This window comes from Cyclopterus lumpus, chromosome 24 (genome assembly GCF_009769545.1).
Source record: "Cyclopterus lumpus isolate fCycLum1 chromosome 24, fCycLum1.pri, whole genome shotgun sequence".
Lineage (NCBI taxonomy): Eukaryota > Metazoa > Chordata > Actinopteri > Perciformes > Cyclopteridae > Cyclopterus > Cyclopterus lumpus.
Genome location: NC_046989.1, coordinates 19882543 through 19900193, shown reverse-complemented (window position 1 = coordinate 19900193; position 17651 = coordinate 19882543). Strand labels below are relative to the sequence as shown.

Sequence of the window (17651 nt, the reverse complement as noted above, 5' to 3'; positions counted from 1 at the left end):
AAGTACACTATAGTGTTTGATGATTTATGGATGAAAACAGGACACTTTGTTGGTGTTTATTTTGTCTTTTAACCGGAGACTGAACAGATAGACAGGAATCGTAGAGTACTAGACTGTGACATTGGAAAGCAGTGTTTTTACAGTGCTCTGAAATTGTTCTTCCATGTGTCTTATACCTGCACCAAATGGATGTATCACTTTGTTAAATTCATAAAGTATTTGTATACTTTTGTTGTTTGTGAGTTTTTATTATTATGTAACAAAATATTATATATATTCCCTTTTTTAACGTTGATCCAGCAAAACAGTTTGCAGAGGTACGTCCTCATCTTCCGAGAGCATGTGATCCAATTACAAAAGTGAACACAAGACATATTTTGATTATTAGCAATTTTAAGTTAAAGCCTTGTCTCCCCTCTGGAATGCCATGGTGGTTTTTCTAGCATGATCGTGACATTTTTCTATCCTCTTACGGAAACAAGTGACTTATACAATCAGCAGAAATAGCTTTGCCTTCTCCGGGTGAGCTTAAAGCAAATACTGCAGAGACACGTGTGAGCTGCACTGCTGTAACTTGTGCGATATTGAGCCATTATGAGTTAAAGGACACACTCTGCCAATGGCAGCTTGACATCTGGTTAGCATTTCATCTGCAGGGTGACATTTTTTTCAAGAAAATATACAGATGAACAGTGGGGGATTTCCAGGAAAGAGGGATCATGTCAGACCTTTTTCAATTTTGCTTGCAATGTCGTCGTGAAGTTATTTGATCAGACAGCTGGACAGTTTGTTTCAGTATGGAAAATATAGTACATTCCCAACCCTAGACACCCTTTTATGGATTCCAAAGTAAAACAATGGAAGGATGTCTAGCTTTAAAGTGGAACAAATTAAGAGTGCCATCTGCACAATGTGTTCCAGACTTGCAGGTCATCATTTTCAGCGAAATGTTTTCCACAGCATTGTGTCCATCTCCTCCAATCCCCCATTAACAACAATCCAGTGTGGACCCTTCAAATGCTAAAGCACACAGAGCTGGAGCATGACGTGCCTGGCTGCGTTTGTGAGAGGCCTCCCTTCCACTGACGGTTCATGTAAAGCCACATTTCATACTTGTTTCACGATTGTGCAGTCATGTCCAGTTTGTTAACAATCAAACCCACTTCACATTTGCGTGGGGGAGTGCGAAGAGACTGGGGATGCTTGCCCTCTGAAACTACACCTCAATTTAGAACAACAAAATATCAGAGATTATATCAGAGAAACCAACAGACAGAAAGAGCAAAAAAAGAACCAATGGCTTTATTTTGACATTCTTCACGTAGCTGGTTCTCAGGCCTGCCTCATCATTCCTTGGCCGGTATTTCAAATAAACCCATTGCCGAGCTGTTCCTCAAATAAGCAGGGCACGACACGGCAATGAACCCCGCTAACACCAGATTATGTTGCTAAACTCAAATACAGTGTGAAAAAAATCCTGAGAAGGACTGAACAGAGAAATTGTGTTTTTTATCATAAGATTTAGAATAGCCTTGGTCGCTCAGAGGAGGTCAGAGTCTTCAAGTATCCATCCAGCTCTTGTTGCTGTGAACATAAAATCCCTGCATTTATGACGTCCTTCCTTAAGTTATTCCATGGGCCAGTAGGCATGGACGGTCCTCTTAGAAAGTCAAGTTTCTCTCTCTCATAGAAAACTCTTGAATGACTACTAGAGTGAACCACAGAGTTGAAGTCAGCGAAGACGTTTGTCCTAGCGTTGTTCTGAAAGTGGTTCCACTCATCAACCATAACCTTGAGAACAAGTTTTATATTTTGTACTGTTTTTTTGCGTTGTTATCAGAGCTTTACACTGAGTTTACACAGCCGGCCGGTCGCATGTGCCTTTTAGTGCATGTGAGCGTGCCCCGCTGGTTAGCTCAAGGTCGCTCGCTGCTCTGCACTGCTCTCATATACTGGTTACAGCTGATAAAACCGTCCCGACCAGATAGTATTGTCATGGAAGTGTAGCACCCACCCTCCGGTTCAATTCCAGTCCATTATCCAAACTGCTTATTCAGGGTCGTGGGGGCGCCGATCCCAGCTGACTTTGGGCAAAGACAGGTCGCCAGTTTGTCTCTGGTTGCTGCTTTGCACTGCTCTCATACAGCGGTTGCAGCTGGTGGCAGCATAGCACCCACCCTTTGGTATACCCTCAGGCAAACACTGTTAAGCTTGATTTACTCTCCCTGATGAAACCAGCAAGTGGCCGCGCACCTCTGAACTGTAACTGTCACAAATAGTTATTTGTGTTCGTTATATCTTGTTAATTATCAGTTATACATGATAACGATCTCTGGGGATTTAAACAAAATAGCCAATTAATTACTTATTTCTTCACAGTGCTTGAACAAAGGCGATAAAGTAGACCATGAATATGACATATAAGTTCACAGTTTATCACAATTACTCTGAGTAGGTTGGTTTATCGCGGTTTACCAAAACAAAGCTTCAACTCTGTGAGCAGTAGTAGTTTGCACTGTTAGCACCGTTAGCACTGTTACTGCAAGCCGCCAGCTCAGCAGTCACCATGTTCAGAGCTGAAGAGAGGCAAAAGAAATAACAATCTTATTTATGTACCACCTTTATGCATTCTAATTGTGGTACTCATTTGTAAAAAAAAAGTGTTTTTGTGAAGAACCACCAAATATGTTTTACAGAAAACCCTACTAACTTCCTTACCTCATCTCACCTGCTCAGTGAAGTGGGCATACTTGTCAGATGCTGGAAAGCTTTTGGGGGAGGAGGATTTGACACCGCTCAAAGATACAAATGTACCTCACAGGACAGTGAGCAAATGAGTTTGGCCTGTCATAGTAAGAAGAGCACAGGGGTTACTAATAACATAACTTTCTATTCAAGTGTGCCATTAAGTGTGCCAGTGTGAAAGGGAGCCAACATGCCCAATACCAGAACCCTGAAACTGAAGTAGCTACATGGAATTCAACAATGGATGAAAACCAGGAAAGGAGGAATCTCCATTAGAAATGAATAGAGGCTCTTTGTTCCAAAGAGCTTCACAGACTATGCTAAACTCAACATTCCACGGAAGCCTACAAACTCTATTTTACCATGCTGCTAATTGGCAGTCACTGTCAGTTAGGTGGTAAGCAGAGTAAGCCATCAAGCCTAAGTTAGACATCTCCAGGGCCTCATATCAGCTTCATTCGCCAGCAGCACAGACTCTTAGGTCTGAGTAGTAGCAAGAGGGCCCACTTCATCAGTTGCAGCCAGGGATACATACTTCCTCCACTAGGTCTGTTCGGGACAGAATAAGTCTTTGTGAAGCATGATGTATCGTAGAAGTGACAGTTTGTCTCAAATCCATTCATAATCAAGGGCAGAAATCTCCATGTAATTTTTGATTCAGCTTTAATCCCAGGCAGCACCACACCTTTATCTCGTAATTGCCCACAAGAAAATACACAAGGATTGTATCAATTTGGTTAGGAATTAGAGGAAAGGTAGGGAGAACGCCCAGTGCTGTCCATAAACTGACAGCCATCCAGACATTGGATTATACAGCTCTAAAAGTGGAATTGAAGACAGGCTGAGGCAGATTATGGGGCTCTACATCCATGTAGCATCACATGTAGTAAGGAAGTGATTTCCAACCAAGGCTCCCTCAAAGGCTACTTCTGCAGTTGCTAAAGTACGTGGAGAGATTAGATTGACTAAACTTGTTACAAAAAAAGAAAATAAATTAAGATATGATTAAAGAATATATACTCTACACATGTTGTCGCTCAAAGACTTGAAAACGACAAGTTGCATTTGAGCATGTAGTGAGCAGCAAAGTGAACAGTTAGCTAAGGGTAATGCATAAATGGTTTAAATAGCTATAAAAAAATTATACACAATTTAAATAGTTAAATGAAAGCAAAGTGATTGAAATGGCTAAAAGATGAGTTGTTACAATATTAGAATGCAAAGAATTGTTACAATATTAGCTAAAGGTTATGGATACCTTGTTATAACATTAGCTAAAGGTAATCAATGAATTGTTACAATATTAGTTAAATGTACTTGAGTTGTTACAATATTAGCTAAAGGTAATGGATGAATTGTTACAATATTAGCTAAAGGTAATGGGTGAGTTGTTACAATATTAGCTAAAGGTAATGGGTGAGTTGTTACAATATTAGCTAAAGGTAATGGATGAGTTGTTACAATATTAGCTAAAGGTAATGGATGAATTGTTACAATATTAGCTAAAGGTAATGGGTGAGCTTTTACAATATTAGCTAAAGGTAATGGATGAGTTGTTACAATATTAGCTAAAGGTAATGGATACCTTGTTATAACATTAGCTAAAGGTAATGGATGAATTGTTACAATATTAGCTAAAGGTAATGGATGAGCTTTTACAATATTAGCTAAAAGGTACTTGACGAGTTGTTACAATATTAGCTAAAGGTAATGGATGAATTGTTACAATATTAGCTAACGGTAATTGATGACTTGTTACAATATTATCTACAGATAATTGATGAATTGTTACAATATTAGAATGCAAAGAATTGTTACAATATTATCTAAAGATAATTGATGAATTGTTACAATATCTGCTAAAGGTAATGGATGAGTTGTTATAATATTAGCTAAAGGTAATTGATAAATGGTTACAATATTAGCTAAAGGTAATGAATAAATGGTTACAATATTAGCTAAAGGTAATGAATAAATTGTTACAATATTAGCTAAAGGTAATGAATAAATTGTTACAATATTAGCTAAAGGTAATGAATAAATTGTTACAATATTATCTAAAAGGTAAAGGATGAATTGTTAAAATATTAGCTAACGTTAACGGGTGAATTGTTACAAATTAAATGTATGAGAAATCATGTCCCTTATCTGAACAGCAGTTAGAACACACACAAAATATTTTGAAAGCAGAGAATCAATTTTTAATAGACATCCTTTTTCATAAGCTCAAATAGTTGATAAAATAAAAACATTTTTTAAAAAGGCACACGCAACATCCAACAATAATAAAAATAACTAAGCAATTGAATTGGTATTTTCACTAATAACCATTGAGAGCTACTGAATGCTGTCTTCTGTCTTCAGTGTTCTACCAGAAATATGTTGGAAACCTCGGTTGGCATAGCGATTAGTGGAGAATGGTGATGGGCCATTAAGTGTCTATTTAAAAGTGGCCGTTTTTTCGAGCCATTTTGATTTCAGTGTACATTAATCATTAATAGATGCAGACAATTACTTAATCTGTGTGAACAAATATCTCAAATAAACTACTTTTTAAATGTTTTCTGGATTGGTAACCTCATCAGTGTTTACTTGGTATTAATAGAGTTTCTTTCAAAACACACTATATAGCCAACCATTAACCAAATTGACACAAAGTCAAAAAACACACTTTATTTCAAATTGCTGCAACAGGGGCACTAAAAACAAACTGCAGAGAAACACACAGGCCCCCCCGAGTTCAACTCGCTTCAATAGAAAATATTCTCATTTAAAAGTCATGAATAAAATGAAAGCCTAGGAGAACATACGGTGGACGAAATTATTTGGAACACAGCGTTATGTAGCTTTGTCCAACCAACAGAGAGAAAAAAAAGGAACACTTATTAGATTATAAGAGCACAGTTTGGTGCGGCTTTCCAACCTTTCAAAAAAATAGAACATTTTATGAATTTTCAGGAATAAATAAAAAATAAAAAAGGGCATCACCCTGTCCCCACCCAAAAAAAATAAAATAAATGTTGAACTATTTTACTGTTTCTACTGAGACATTTTGAGATTATGGGTGTGCAAAAAAAAAAAAAAAAAAAAAAAAAAATAAAAAAAGACAAAGCGGTGACACCACACATCAATCAACATCCCCACTCATCCACACACTCTCCACATGCCTGTACAATCAGTCACTGTATCACACTTTCTCTCACACACAAATAGAAGAGAGCACGCTGTGGCTATTGATTAACTTGACTGGTTCCACAACACATTGATAAACTGACAGTGCAAATTTTCAGACGGCTGCAGGGAACTGAAATGAGAGTAAAGAAGATACTCCGACAGAACGACTGTCAGACATTTTGTACATTTCTTAAATTAATTCAGTGTTGGATCTGCTCTTCATTTTTTTGTTAAGAATAAAGATGGAATGAAGCTCCAGAGAAGCAGACAAGAGAAATAACAGTATTTTTGGATTGAGCACTAAAATAATGCCTTTATACAACTATTAGTTATTCTAGAATTAATGTAATTGTACCTTCTTTTTCTTAACCCCTCATGAAACATTTTTTTTTTAAGTTTAAAACAATAACTTGTTAACTACATAAAACCATCTGGAGCACCATTTTCATAAACTGAATTGACAGAATTACAATCCAAGAGCAAAAATTAGAAGCCAAAAGTTGATTCTGGCCGCTCTAAAAAGGCAGAAATCTTGACCGGTGGCACTAAGTTTGGACTTAAATGTAGACACGAGTCAATCCAGTCAACCGACTACAGTGCATCATGAAGGTGTTTCTCATCTACAGGGTTATAATGAATGACCTCTGACTCTCCTGTGGTGGGGCAGGTCAGGTCACCCTGGTCCACTACACCTGTATGATGTGAAATGCTTACTTTCCATTGTGTGTGAATTCTCTCAGGAAAAACGTAGAGCAGCCTGGAAGAAGCAAAGAAAGATCAAGAGGACTCCGTTTGCAGGCGTTCACTTCCCCTGTAGGTTTCCCATCCCGAAAGGCCAGTTGAGTGTTTTTGACAACACCCGGGTTTTACGGTACCACGCGGTCCGCTGGGTTAGCCAGAGTTCTCAAACACTCAGAAGTTGTTTCCTGAAGTCACAGGTTATGGAAGGATATTGAAGTGTCTGTTAACTGGATAGAGGGAGTTACAGAGTTCCTGCTCCTGTTGCTTTCGCGGTTGGTTTGTTTTCTTCTTCTACTTCACCATTCAGCATCCCCAATGGCTTTGGAAAAGACATAATCTCTCCCATTCAGATTCATGATCCCGTCCTTCAGGTGGAATTTCCATTTGTTCTTACTTCTGTGAATCTGGGGAGGAAAGAGAAGGAAATCAATGGTGTGGGCGTAAAGTCAGGTGGACACCGGTTCATCTTACACCGGACACGTCTCTAATGTCTTTAGCTCACGCACATCGAGAACTCAGCCGCACACATACACATACACATGCATATGAACCAGCATTGACCAAGAGTACTTCATAAGCACTGAATGAGGTGTTAGGCAGACAAATACATCTTGTGAAAGAACGCCACATGTCGATGTGTCCTTGGGCAGGACACGTAACCCCAAAATGTCTCCCATAGCTGTTCTACTATGTGTGAATGTTAGTTACTGCTGATGTGCAGGTGGAACCTTAGCTCCTCCCATCAGTGTATGAACGGGTGAATGATGTCATGTAGTGTTAACGAGCTTTGAAAAGATCTATACAGGTACATTTCACTCCAGGCAAAAAAGGGCCTCTACCAAAAGAAGAGCCAATATCCAAAACTAAAGGATTGGCTCGCAATTTCTTTCAATAAAGAAGATGGCAACTGCCATGAGACAAACAACTAAAGATGCATTGATCACATTTACAAAAGGAACAATTTCATAGCTTCAAAGTTTAATTAATGTCCGATAGTATTTGTTTTACTCAGCTGAAATGTTTTATTTAGGTCATTTTATTCTAGTGACTGAAAAGGATATTTTTGTATTGGTGCAAATTGGTGCTTGTAGAGTATCAACGTTAGCGTATGTGTGTTAGTCCTGTAATAGATTGATGACCTGACCAGGGTTAGACAGTTAATTAACTGAAATTAAACAAATAATTCATGCATGCAAAAATGATGCGGGCTAGTGTAAATCAACAGGTATAAGATAATTAGACATGTTGCGTTTAGTTGTGCCATGTTCTCTCACAGTAGGGATCATTTCTTACCTTGTCATACTGGCACACCACTACATTCTCTGTATCAAACAGCTCCTGGTCCTCCTCATCACTGACATCATCACCACTGTTCAGTGGCTCCTGGTGAGGAAACAGAACCAACTATATTACATTCAGTTGTGATGAAAAACACACAGAGTTTCTGACTTTGGTGAGCTCCATATCCTATTGATTATGTTACAGTAAGGTAGGATATGTATTATATCGGAAAAAGAAAATATCATTACACAGTACATAACTTTCTCAACATCATATTGCTTTTTGACCATTAAACCTATGCTTTGTAAAACACTGATCCATGAACAGCTACTTTAAGCCTGACCCATCCAACACCACAGTACAGCTGCCTCTAAACAATAGCCTTTGTTCTGGGTCTGTTTCACTACAAAGTTTGGTTTCCTCTGGTGCCCACCTCTTCCACCTGCCCGTCCTCTCCCCCATCCTTGTCCTTCTCCTCCTCTTCATCTTCGTCATACTCCTCCTCATCCTCGTCGTCCTCTGAGGAGGTGTCTCCGGTGCCGTCCGCCTGAAGTATCATGGGTGCCTGTGGCTGCGGTGGGACCTGTGGTGCAGCTGTACCCTGGGCCTGCTGGGCCTGCTGGGCCTGCTGGACCTGCTGGACCTGCTGGACCTGCTGGGCCTGAGCTGTTGCTGCCTGAATCGGCTGCTGCGCCAGAGCTGCTGCCTGCATCACCTAACGGCAAACAGAGATTGTCAGGTTAATGTAAAAAACACATAAGAATGTTGTGGACAAACTCTTAGTAATGAACTTCCAGAAAAGAGAAACTCAATAGGTATTGGAGGAATTGAAGAAGTGCTGACCTGTGTATTGCCTTTGTTTCCTGAAGCTAAGACAATCTGCTGCGGCTGGATGATAACTCCTGTTTGCTGGGGCAGGCCTCCCTGCAGAGGAGTCAGGACCTGGACACACAGTGAACGGGAACAACTCACATTTTGCTTTTGTTCAAATGCCAGAAGCGATTAGTTTAAAAGTCAGTTGACATATTGCAATTGTAGGTTTTGTTGAAAAGGGAAAGTGGATTCTGGCTCATCGTGTAGTGATGCATTTTAACTGCATTTTACTATTGCTGGCTCATTTTGAGAAGTAACCAACAGGCCATGGATACATTTTTTTTAGGGGGAACGGGTGAAGTGTCCTGATTTTCCTGAATATATATTTTTTTCATGGCATTTCTTTTCACATATTTTAAGTCTTTATTTCAATAAGTTGCTTCAACGCCAGAGGACCCACAGCTATGCTGCCAACGAGATGACTGACACAGCATGTCAATGTGTACACACTATGAGCGGTTGATTGTTGTTCTGACGACCACAGATAAACAAGAAGCTTTCAGCCGCGTCTGGACTCTGTTTACCAAAGTGATGTGTTCCTACCTGTCTAATGGGGCATACCTGCTGTATGACCGGGGCCTGCACGCCACCAGGCTGCATCTGCTGCTGCAGGAGGATCTGCTGCTGGGGCTGGATGATGTACTGAGCCCCGTTGGGAGCACGGACCACCTGCAGGATCTGACCTGAGAGACCGTGAAACAGAGGAGATGTGAAGAGTGAACGTATAAAAGGGACAGTTCCCCCCAATATCAAAATGATGCATTTCCCCTCTCTAGATAGCTTTGGTGTGAGTTGCATAGTGTTGGAGATATCAACCTTAGAGATGTCGGTCTTCTCCACAATATGCTCAAAGAGCCAACAAAATACATTTGTATAAATTCAACAGCAATGTCTCACTCAAGAAATGATGACCTGGTTACTGAAAAATAATCCACAGACCTTGTTGTGAGCAGTGTCATGTAGGAACTATTTTCTTTTTATCAAACCACATCAACCGTATCACTGTGCAAAAGGAAGCGTGCATCTCCTTATAGCTAGCAAATACCGCCAGCTCACCTAGCACCACTGAGATAACTACCGTTACAGCTCAGCCAAGGAGGACGCCATTCATGTTTACATCTCACGCCGCCATGAGCACAAGCCTCTCATCCACAAGCGCATGCACGCTTCCCTCTGTGTGTGGTGCAGATGGCGGAAAGAGAATAGTTCTGACATGAAACTGCTCACAACAAGTTATGTGGATGATCTTCAGTAACCAGGTCATGAGTTCTAGAGAGACGTCGCTTTTTCCATTTTTCAAATGTTTTTTCAGCCCCACAAGCTGACTCCCAATATCTTCAACACTGCAACTCACACCAAGACAATTGAGATTCATAAATTGCACTACAAGTAAAAATGGAAATATGTGTATTTTTTGGGGTGAAGTATTTCTTCCCATTTCGATGCACAGATACAGCTGTAAGGGTTTCACCTTGGCTGGTGATGAGCTGTTGGTATGGGGTGACCCCTGTGGGCAAAGCAAGGGTTGCTGCTGTAGCTGCTGCACTCTAGAGGAGAAAAAGGAGAACACACACACGAGAGGCTGAAACAAGGTACACACTCGCACACAAAGTAAGTAACCCACAGGCAAAAGGTTATATCTGAACATTACCCTAAAGCGGGACGTTCGGGTTCCAGAATGTGAAGAACAAATGTTTGAGGTTGTCACGTGTAAATGTTCTACAGGGGCTCTTAAACTACACACCAGGTACACAAACATGAATGTATGATTACATTTCTCTGTGGAGATTTTCATTTTTATGAAATGCAACAAAACGACACAATTAAAGTGCTAATATTCATATCCCCTGGCTGCTGTGATTAAAGCAGCCGCTTCATATTTGCTTTTGTTCATTTTACCTGCCAAGTTTGATGGCGAAAGGTTGAGACATTTGCAAGTGAAGCTTCAAACAAAGCGGTTGAGGGTTAAGACAAAAACAACAGAGTTTACTAATACAGCAAAGATGCCGGCCTCGACCCCAAGAGATGGCTTGCTGAACCGAGGTGGTGTCGAGAGGAGGAAGCACAAGAGGAGTGTTGACACTGTTGTGCGAATGAGAAACCGATGAAGACAAAGTGTGTTGTCTGTGCGCGTAAGAGGATGCTTATCCCCAGATTTATCTCCACTGTAATCCAGGCTGCAGGACACCTCTCTGAAGGTCTTTCCTCTCCTCTCTGTCTTTCCACGGCCTTCTGCACCCCCCCCCGTCACCCCCACCCATAATACTATAATGGTAGGTTCATTGTATCTGTACATTATCTACTTACCATCCCTGTTGCACTCATGTGCTGTAGCATCTTAGAATCTTGAACAATAACTTGCTGCTGGGGAGCTGTGCAGAGAGACATGATTCAGTCATACCGACATATGCCACAAAACAGATGATGTCTAAGAAAACTATTAAACAAAAGAATATCTGTGAACACTGATTTAGTCAAGTCATTGAATGTAGTACTGTACTGAATGTAGCTCTTAACGCCTCCGCTGGCTACTTCCATAAGAATAACTGGCATATTTGCTCATACTGTCATTATATACCGTATAGTACATGAGAAAGATCATCTGTGAAACTAATCTGGTTCCTCTGCCTCCTCCTAATGCTCCTGATTACATTTGTAAGACTCCACCGCACCAACAAACGTACTCATTGTACAGATTAACACTCACATATGTTTCTGAAAACATTTGAGGGGATGAAATATACAATATTTGATCAGTGCGGCCTTGTTTTACCGTTTTATCATAATTCATGGCTGTGACTGACAGCTGTGTTAGCGAGTCCTCGGCTCGGATTGGTGTTTTTTCTTTAGTGTAGTGGATTCTTACAAATGTCATGAAGAGCACCAAGGGAGGCTGAGGAACCTGATTTTTTCACAGATGATCTGTCTCATGTACTAATGCCAGGATAGTGACATTTTGAGCAAATAACACAAAACGTTACTTGAATTTAAGTTACAATTTTAGTTTTAAAAGGTTAAAATACTCTGTAGTGTATTAATTACACTTTTTGTTTATCAACTTCTGTCAAATACACTTTTTAGTAGAGTAATCATCTCCAAAACCACTTAATTCCAGTAGGAAGGAAGAATATGACTTGTCCAAATGAACATTTGTTTGTGTGTAGAAATGGCATTCACAGATGTTAGAGAATTCTGCTGTAGCACGTGTAGCTAGTTGTTGTTTACCAGTGCAGACAAACCTTGCTGCTGCTGAGGGGGCAGAATGACTTGCTGGGTCTGTGCCGGCTGGGTCACATGGTGGACTTGTTGGACCTGCTGGACCTGCTGAACCTGGTGCTGAACCTGCTGTTGGGCGGCCTGCAGGGCCTGCTCCTCAGTATGGAAGCCCTCCACTGCCTTGGACTGCAACAGTTTGTTTTCCCACAGCTGGAGCATCAGGCAGAAGAAAAAGGATGTCTCAGAGTTTTAATAATACTTTGGGATTTACCATTTTCAAGAGGAAAAAATCCATCCAGGGCATTCACAATGTCCATATACTTCATTACTACATAGGGGGGAGGAGATGTTATTCTGCAATGCTGATGGGGACGGTTACCGTTTTCAGCTCCAGAAGCACCTGCTCATCCACTCCCTCATCCAGGAACAGCTCCCGCACCTCGTTGATCACATCCTCAATCACAGACTTATAGAGTTTAGGCTGTGGACGAAAGCACTTTCATTATTGAGTTTGCTAAGAAAAGAAGAACAACAATATATATATATATATATATATATATATATATATATATATATATATATATATATATATATATATATATATATATATATATATATATATATATATATATCTGTGATAATCAAAGATGCCATGTGGGGCTTACTTTTACATAGACATATGGCGTTTCCGAAATGTGCAATAGGAAGACATCAGTTAACAACAGTGCTGCACAGCTGCCATAACAGCAGCTAAACATTACATGTCTGACAAACCATGTAGGTGTAGATTCAGTTTCCCCTTGACAGATAAGCATACATTAGTAGGTTAACATAAAGTAACATTGAGTGTCCATCCGTTTCAACTAGTAGCTCCATTCTAAAGCTGGTCCACAGTAAAACCACGGAGCTCTAATGTGTCCTGTGCACGTCAGTCACGGCCAACCGGGTCTACACCTCGGGATGACGTGGTATACATGGCGCACGCTAACTCCAGTTCGTGTATACCATTTAAATGTGTACAGCGGCACAACTGTCGCATTTCAGTAGGTTAGAGAAGCCCCGGAACAATGGACGACCAGACAAGCAGTGCGCGGTCCCTAACGTCCGCAGCACGGACCTCGGGTCCTCCTTTCTTCCCCTCGGCCCGTCTGCTCCGCCACTATTTAAAGCTTAGGCTGCTGTTTATATGTAGAGGCGGTGACGTAGCGTCGAATAGCACCTTCCCATCCCGGGCAGTCTATATTAGAGAGCCAATATGGCCGTATAAAACCAGGCGGCGGAAAAGAGGAGGGCCAGAACCGGAGCGAGGGGAGACGTGGAAGCCATTTTACGGAGCGGCAAACCGCGTCCGACAGCCCCGTACTTTGAACAGTATGTGGCGGAATGTGGAGGATGTTTTTCGGTGCGTTATCTTATGGCTGCTCGGCTTTGACTACGTAGAGTGGCCGTATCACGGGGAGCGGGACTACTTTGTCATGAGATGGGTACAAGTGGTGGTTTGGGACGGCTATGCTGCTGCTGCTGGCCGTGGAATGGTGGACAATGAAGAGGCTTTAGACTGAGCGTTGACGGGTCTCGGCTAAGGATACTTTAATTAAAAAGGAAAACAACCGCATAATTCATTCGCAGTGGAAGGTGGCGAGGTGCTTTGCGAACATCTGCGTCTAAATTATAATGCAAAATAAAAAAGTTAGCTCACTTAACGTTACCGAATCCTCCTTTAATGTCGGACTCTTCGACACAAGCATTGCTTTGACCCTGAAGTAAAGCCACAGCAGACATCAAATCCCGAGGATCAGTATTAACTCTAATTCACTGAGCCATACGTGTGATATTAGAGAAACTACTATGAACGTTAACGGCCAAATAAGAAAAGCTTTAACTAGATTAATAGCCCATAAACCAACTATTGCATTCCCTCCCAACCCGCATCTGTACTGGAACGCTACATTAGCCATCGCGCTGCCAGATGGCTTTATCGGAGAGAACAATCTCACCTCACTTTCGAAGAATGATTAAAATGGCCGATTGACTGAAGTTAGTCGTCATTTTATTTGAAAGACCAGTGAAGTGTTTGTTAAAGCCCATTCATTTCCCTGAATGATAAAACTCGTTGACAGCGTTCTCTTATCTTAACCCCCATTTTCCCCGCTGACAATCCTTAGAGATTGATCCTTACCACTGGGTTCGAGTTAGCCGAGCTCGCCATTATACGCGTAGTGTAAAAACCACACGGAAATAGGCAAGAAATAGAGCCAAAAAAATTACAAAAAAACGATTAAAAACAACTGGGAACGGTCTCTTAAAACAGCCGGCATTACTTTTGTAAATAAAACACAGTTTTAGCGGTCTTATTTACAATCCCGGGCTGCGACTCCCAGCCGTCCTCCTTCCGTCGTTGACCTGCTTTATATACTGAGCATGGAGCTGCGAGTGCGCGAGACATAGGGCAGGGTCAGTCCGTAGCTCGCGCGAGATCTCGTACGTCGTATGACGACTGAGCGATACGCCTGCTGGCTGCTGGGAAATGTAGTTCAAATGTGTTTAACGTGTGACGCGGTAAATAAACGTGCACAGATCGCATTAGCTTTATAATGCTCAGTGATCTTGTTTACTGAATTAGGACAAATGTAATTATTATGACCCATATAAGGAGATAATCGCAGGAGCCATAGTTTCCACACACTGCTAGATCATTTGATAATAGGCAAACACTATTGATATGGGGGAGGATTGCAACAATCACACACAGATCAACCCCACATGAAAACATGGACTTCAGTTTGAGCATTAATGTGTAGTGTTTGGTGACAGAAATCAGTTGACATAACGGTGCAGAAGAGAAGAAAGGAGGCACTGTCACACTCACTGCACGTTGTCATGGTCTCCAGAAAGACTAATCGGACTCTGTGCTAATGAACTGACTCTAATCAGACTCTGTGCTAATGAACTGACTCTAATCAGGCTCTATGTTAATGAACTGACTCTAATCAGACTCTGTGCTAATGAACTGACTCTAATCAGACTCTGTGCTGATGAACTGACTCTGTGCTAATGAACTGACTCTAATCAGACTCTGTGCTGATGAACTGACTCTGTGCTAATGAACTGACTCTAATCAGACTCTGTGCTAATGAACTGACTCTGTGCTAATGAACTGACTCTAATCAGACTCTGTGCTAATGAACTGACTCTAATCAGACTCTGTGCTGATGAACTGACTCTAATCAGACTCTATGCTAATGAACTGACTCTAATCAGACTCTGTGCTGATGAACTGACTCTAATCAGACTCTATGCTAATGAACTGACTCTAATCAGACTATGTGCTGATGAACTGACTCTAATCAGACTCTATGCTAATGAACTGACTCTAATCAGACTCTATGCTAATGAACTGACTCTAATCAGACTCTGTGCTAATGAACTGACTCTAATCAGACTATGTGCTGATGAACTGACTCTAATCAGACTCTGTGCTAATGAACTGACTCTGTGCTAATGAACTGACTCTGTGCTAATGAACTGACTCTAATCAGACTCTGTGCTGATGAACTGACTCTAATCAGACTCTATGTTAATGAACTGACTCTAATCAGACTCTGTGCTAATGAACTGACTCTAATCAGACTATGTGCTGATGAACTGACTCTAATCAGACTCTGTGCTAATGAACTGACTCTGTGCTAATGAACTGACTCTGTGCTAATGAACTGACTCTAATCAGACTCTGTGCTGATGAACTGACTCTAATCAGACTCTATGTTAATGAACTGACTCTAATCAGACTCTGTGCTAATGAACTGACTCTAATCAGACTCTGTGCTAATGAACTGACTCTAATCAGACTCTATGTTAATGAACTGACTCTAATCAGACTCTGTGCTAATGAACTGACTCTAATCAGACTCTGTGCTGATGAACTGACTCTGTGCTAATGAACTGACTCTAATCAGACTCTGTGCTGATGAACTGACTCTGTGCTAATGAACTGACTCTAATCAGACTCTGTGCTAATGAACTGACTCTAATCAGACTCTGTGCTAATGAACTGACTCTAATCAGACTCTGTGCTAATGAACTGACTCTAATCAGACTCTGTGCTAATGAACTGACTCTAATCAGACTCTGTGCTAATGAACTGACTCTGGAAACATTTCTGTATCCTGTTTGAACTTGTTTTGCCTATACTTAAGTGAAATATGGCTGATTAAGATTTGACAATGAGTTCGTAACATATCTTCCCTTTTCATAGATTTTCATTCCATTGAGTGGATGACTATTGTAATTATATTTCTGTAATGTAACAGTACTTTGATATGGGAGTATTTGGTGCCTTTTTTATGGTTCGAGAGCACTTTTAATGTAGTAACACCTTGCTGCCACAAGAGGGTGATCACACCACGTAGCAGAGCTCCAGAAAACAAGCTCTCCTTTTCTGATTCACTCAGACACACACACACACACGCACACACACACACACACACACACACACACACACACGCACACACGCACACACACACACACTGTCTAGGATACAACTATTTTATTTCAATGATGGGGGGCGAGTAAGTGATTATTTTTGGGGATTAGCCAAATGCATAAATTCTGATCAATCAAAAATACACCTGTCCTGACTACCAGGGTAACACTTCCAACAACTCATTAAAGCTTAAATGAGAGCTGACAAGAGAATGTTACCTCTACTTCTGTCTCCATGGAAACTTGCCTCACTGGTTATTCTGCGGATGATATCGCCCGGGAAACACACAGCTCTCTGTGCATCAGTCCACCGAGCCCGTCAGTGTGCGGAATGTCACAACTGACTTCATTACATTTATTTCACCAAGGGGGAAACTAAAGGTCGACCCAACACTGATGAGAATAGGCTTTTGCATTCACTTGAAACCTTTTTCTTTCCAAAAACAAAAACCGAAGTGTTAGTTGTATAAAAAGATGATTGGAGACATGTGGGTCTCTGAAACTATGAGATGTGATCCAACGTGATGCTGTGTAACGTGGAGGCATGTCGTCTCACTGCTGGTAACGGGTATGATGCCCTCTAAAGATCCAGAGAATGCACACTTTTCTCCCCCCCCCCCCTCTTTCTTTGCTGTAGTTGCATAGCAACAGAGGAGCTGCTAGCTCCAGTTGTGTTGGTGGTGGGAGCGCACAGCACAGGGAGGCACCGGCTCCAGATTAAGCCTCTCTCGGCTTCAATTATGAATGGGCTTCCACTGACACACGGCTCCGAAATGGCACCACTCAGATTGATAAGGCATTGAGGAACTCTTTGGTACACTTAACTCTTTTACTTTTCCCCCTAAGGAGGCGTGGAGTCTGACTTTAATCAGAAGTATTGAACTTAAATGATTAGAGGAAGTAAATGAATAATTAACTGGCGGAAGAGGCATGGTTATGATAAGACCCTTGTTGATGGGAATATGTGAGGTTAATGATTGGGGTCAGTCTTGAGAGCAAATTAAAGTGTCTCCAGTAAATGGGGGTTAGTGTGTGTTGCATGTAGAAGTGGTGAACATGAGGGGGGATAGAGAGGGTGATATGCTTCCTTGTGAGCCTTTACTATATTTAACTTGACTGTGTCATGGTGGCCGACGTGG

General features: G+C 41.2%; 1 protein-coding gene across 5 annotated transcripts; it reads right to left on the bottom strand.

Moving 5' to 3' along the window:
• Positions 1 to 5403: 5403 nt before the first annotated feature.
• On the bottom strand, positions 5404 to 14447 carry gtf2a1 (general transcription factor IIA, 1). Of its 5 annotated transcripts, none has more exons than XM_034527312.1 (10): positions 14210 to 14447; positions 12410 to 12511; positions 12054 to 12240; positions 11122 to 11186; positions 10286 to 10361; positions 9358 to 9497; positions 8785 to 8883; positions 8375 to 8656; positions 7954 to 8043; positions 5404 to 7064 (listed from the first exon to the last, which is right to left on the bottom strand). In XM_034527312.1, the coding sequence occupies exons 1-10, from the start codon at positions 14237 to 14239 to the stop codon at positions 6957 to 6959; spliced, it is 1179 nt and encodes a 392-aa protein (XP_034383203.1). In that variant the 5' UTR covers positions 14240 to 14447; the 3' UTR covers positions 5404 to 6956. The 5 variants fall into 5 exon arrangements, with proteins under 5 accessions (XP_034383203.1, XP_034383204.1, XP_034383205.1 ...); XM_034527313.1 differs by having other exon boundaries at positions 9376 to 9497; XM_034527314.1 differs by lacking the exon at positions 14210 to 14447 and adding an exon at positions 13036 to 13581.
• Between the last annotated feature and the right edge of the window lie 3204 nt (positions 14448 to 17651).

Excerpts from the sequence above, each read along its gene's own strand:
- gtf2a1 (XM_034527310.1), bottom strand. The coding sequence starts at position 12,845 with ATGCTTATCTGTCAAGGGGAAACTGAATCTACACCTACATGGTTTGTC. Across the intron at positions 11,187-12,053 it reads GCCCCCTCAGCAGCAGCAAG|CTCCCCAGCAGCAAGTTATT; the intron begins GTTTGTCTGCAC and ends CTCTCTGCACAG. Across the intron at positions 8,657-8,784 it reads GAAACAAAGGCAATACACAG|GTGATGCAGGCAGCAGCTCT; the intron begins GTCAGCACTTCT and ends GTTTGCCGTTAG.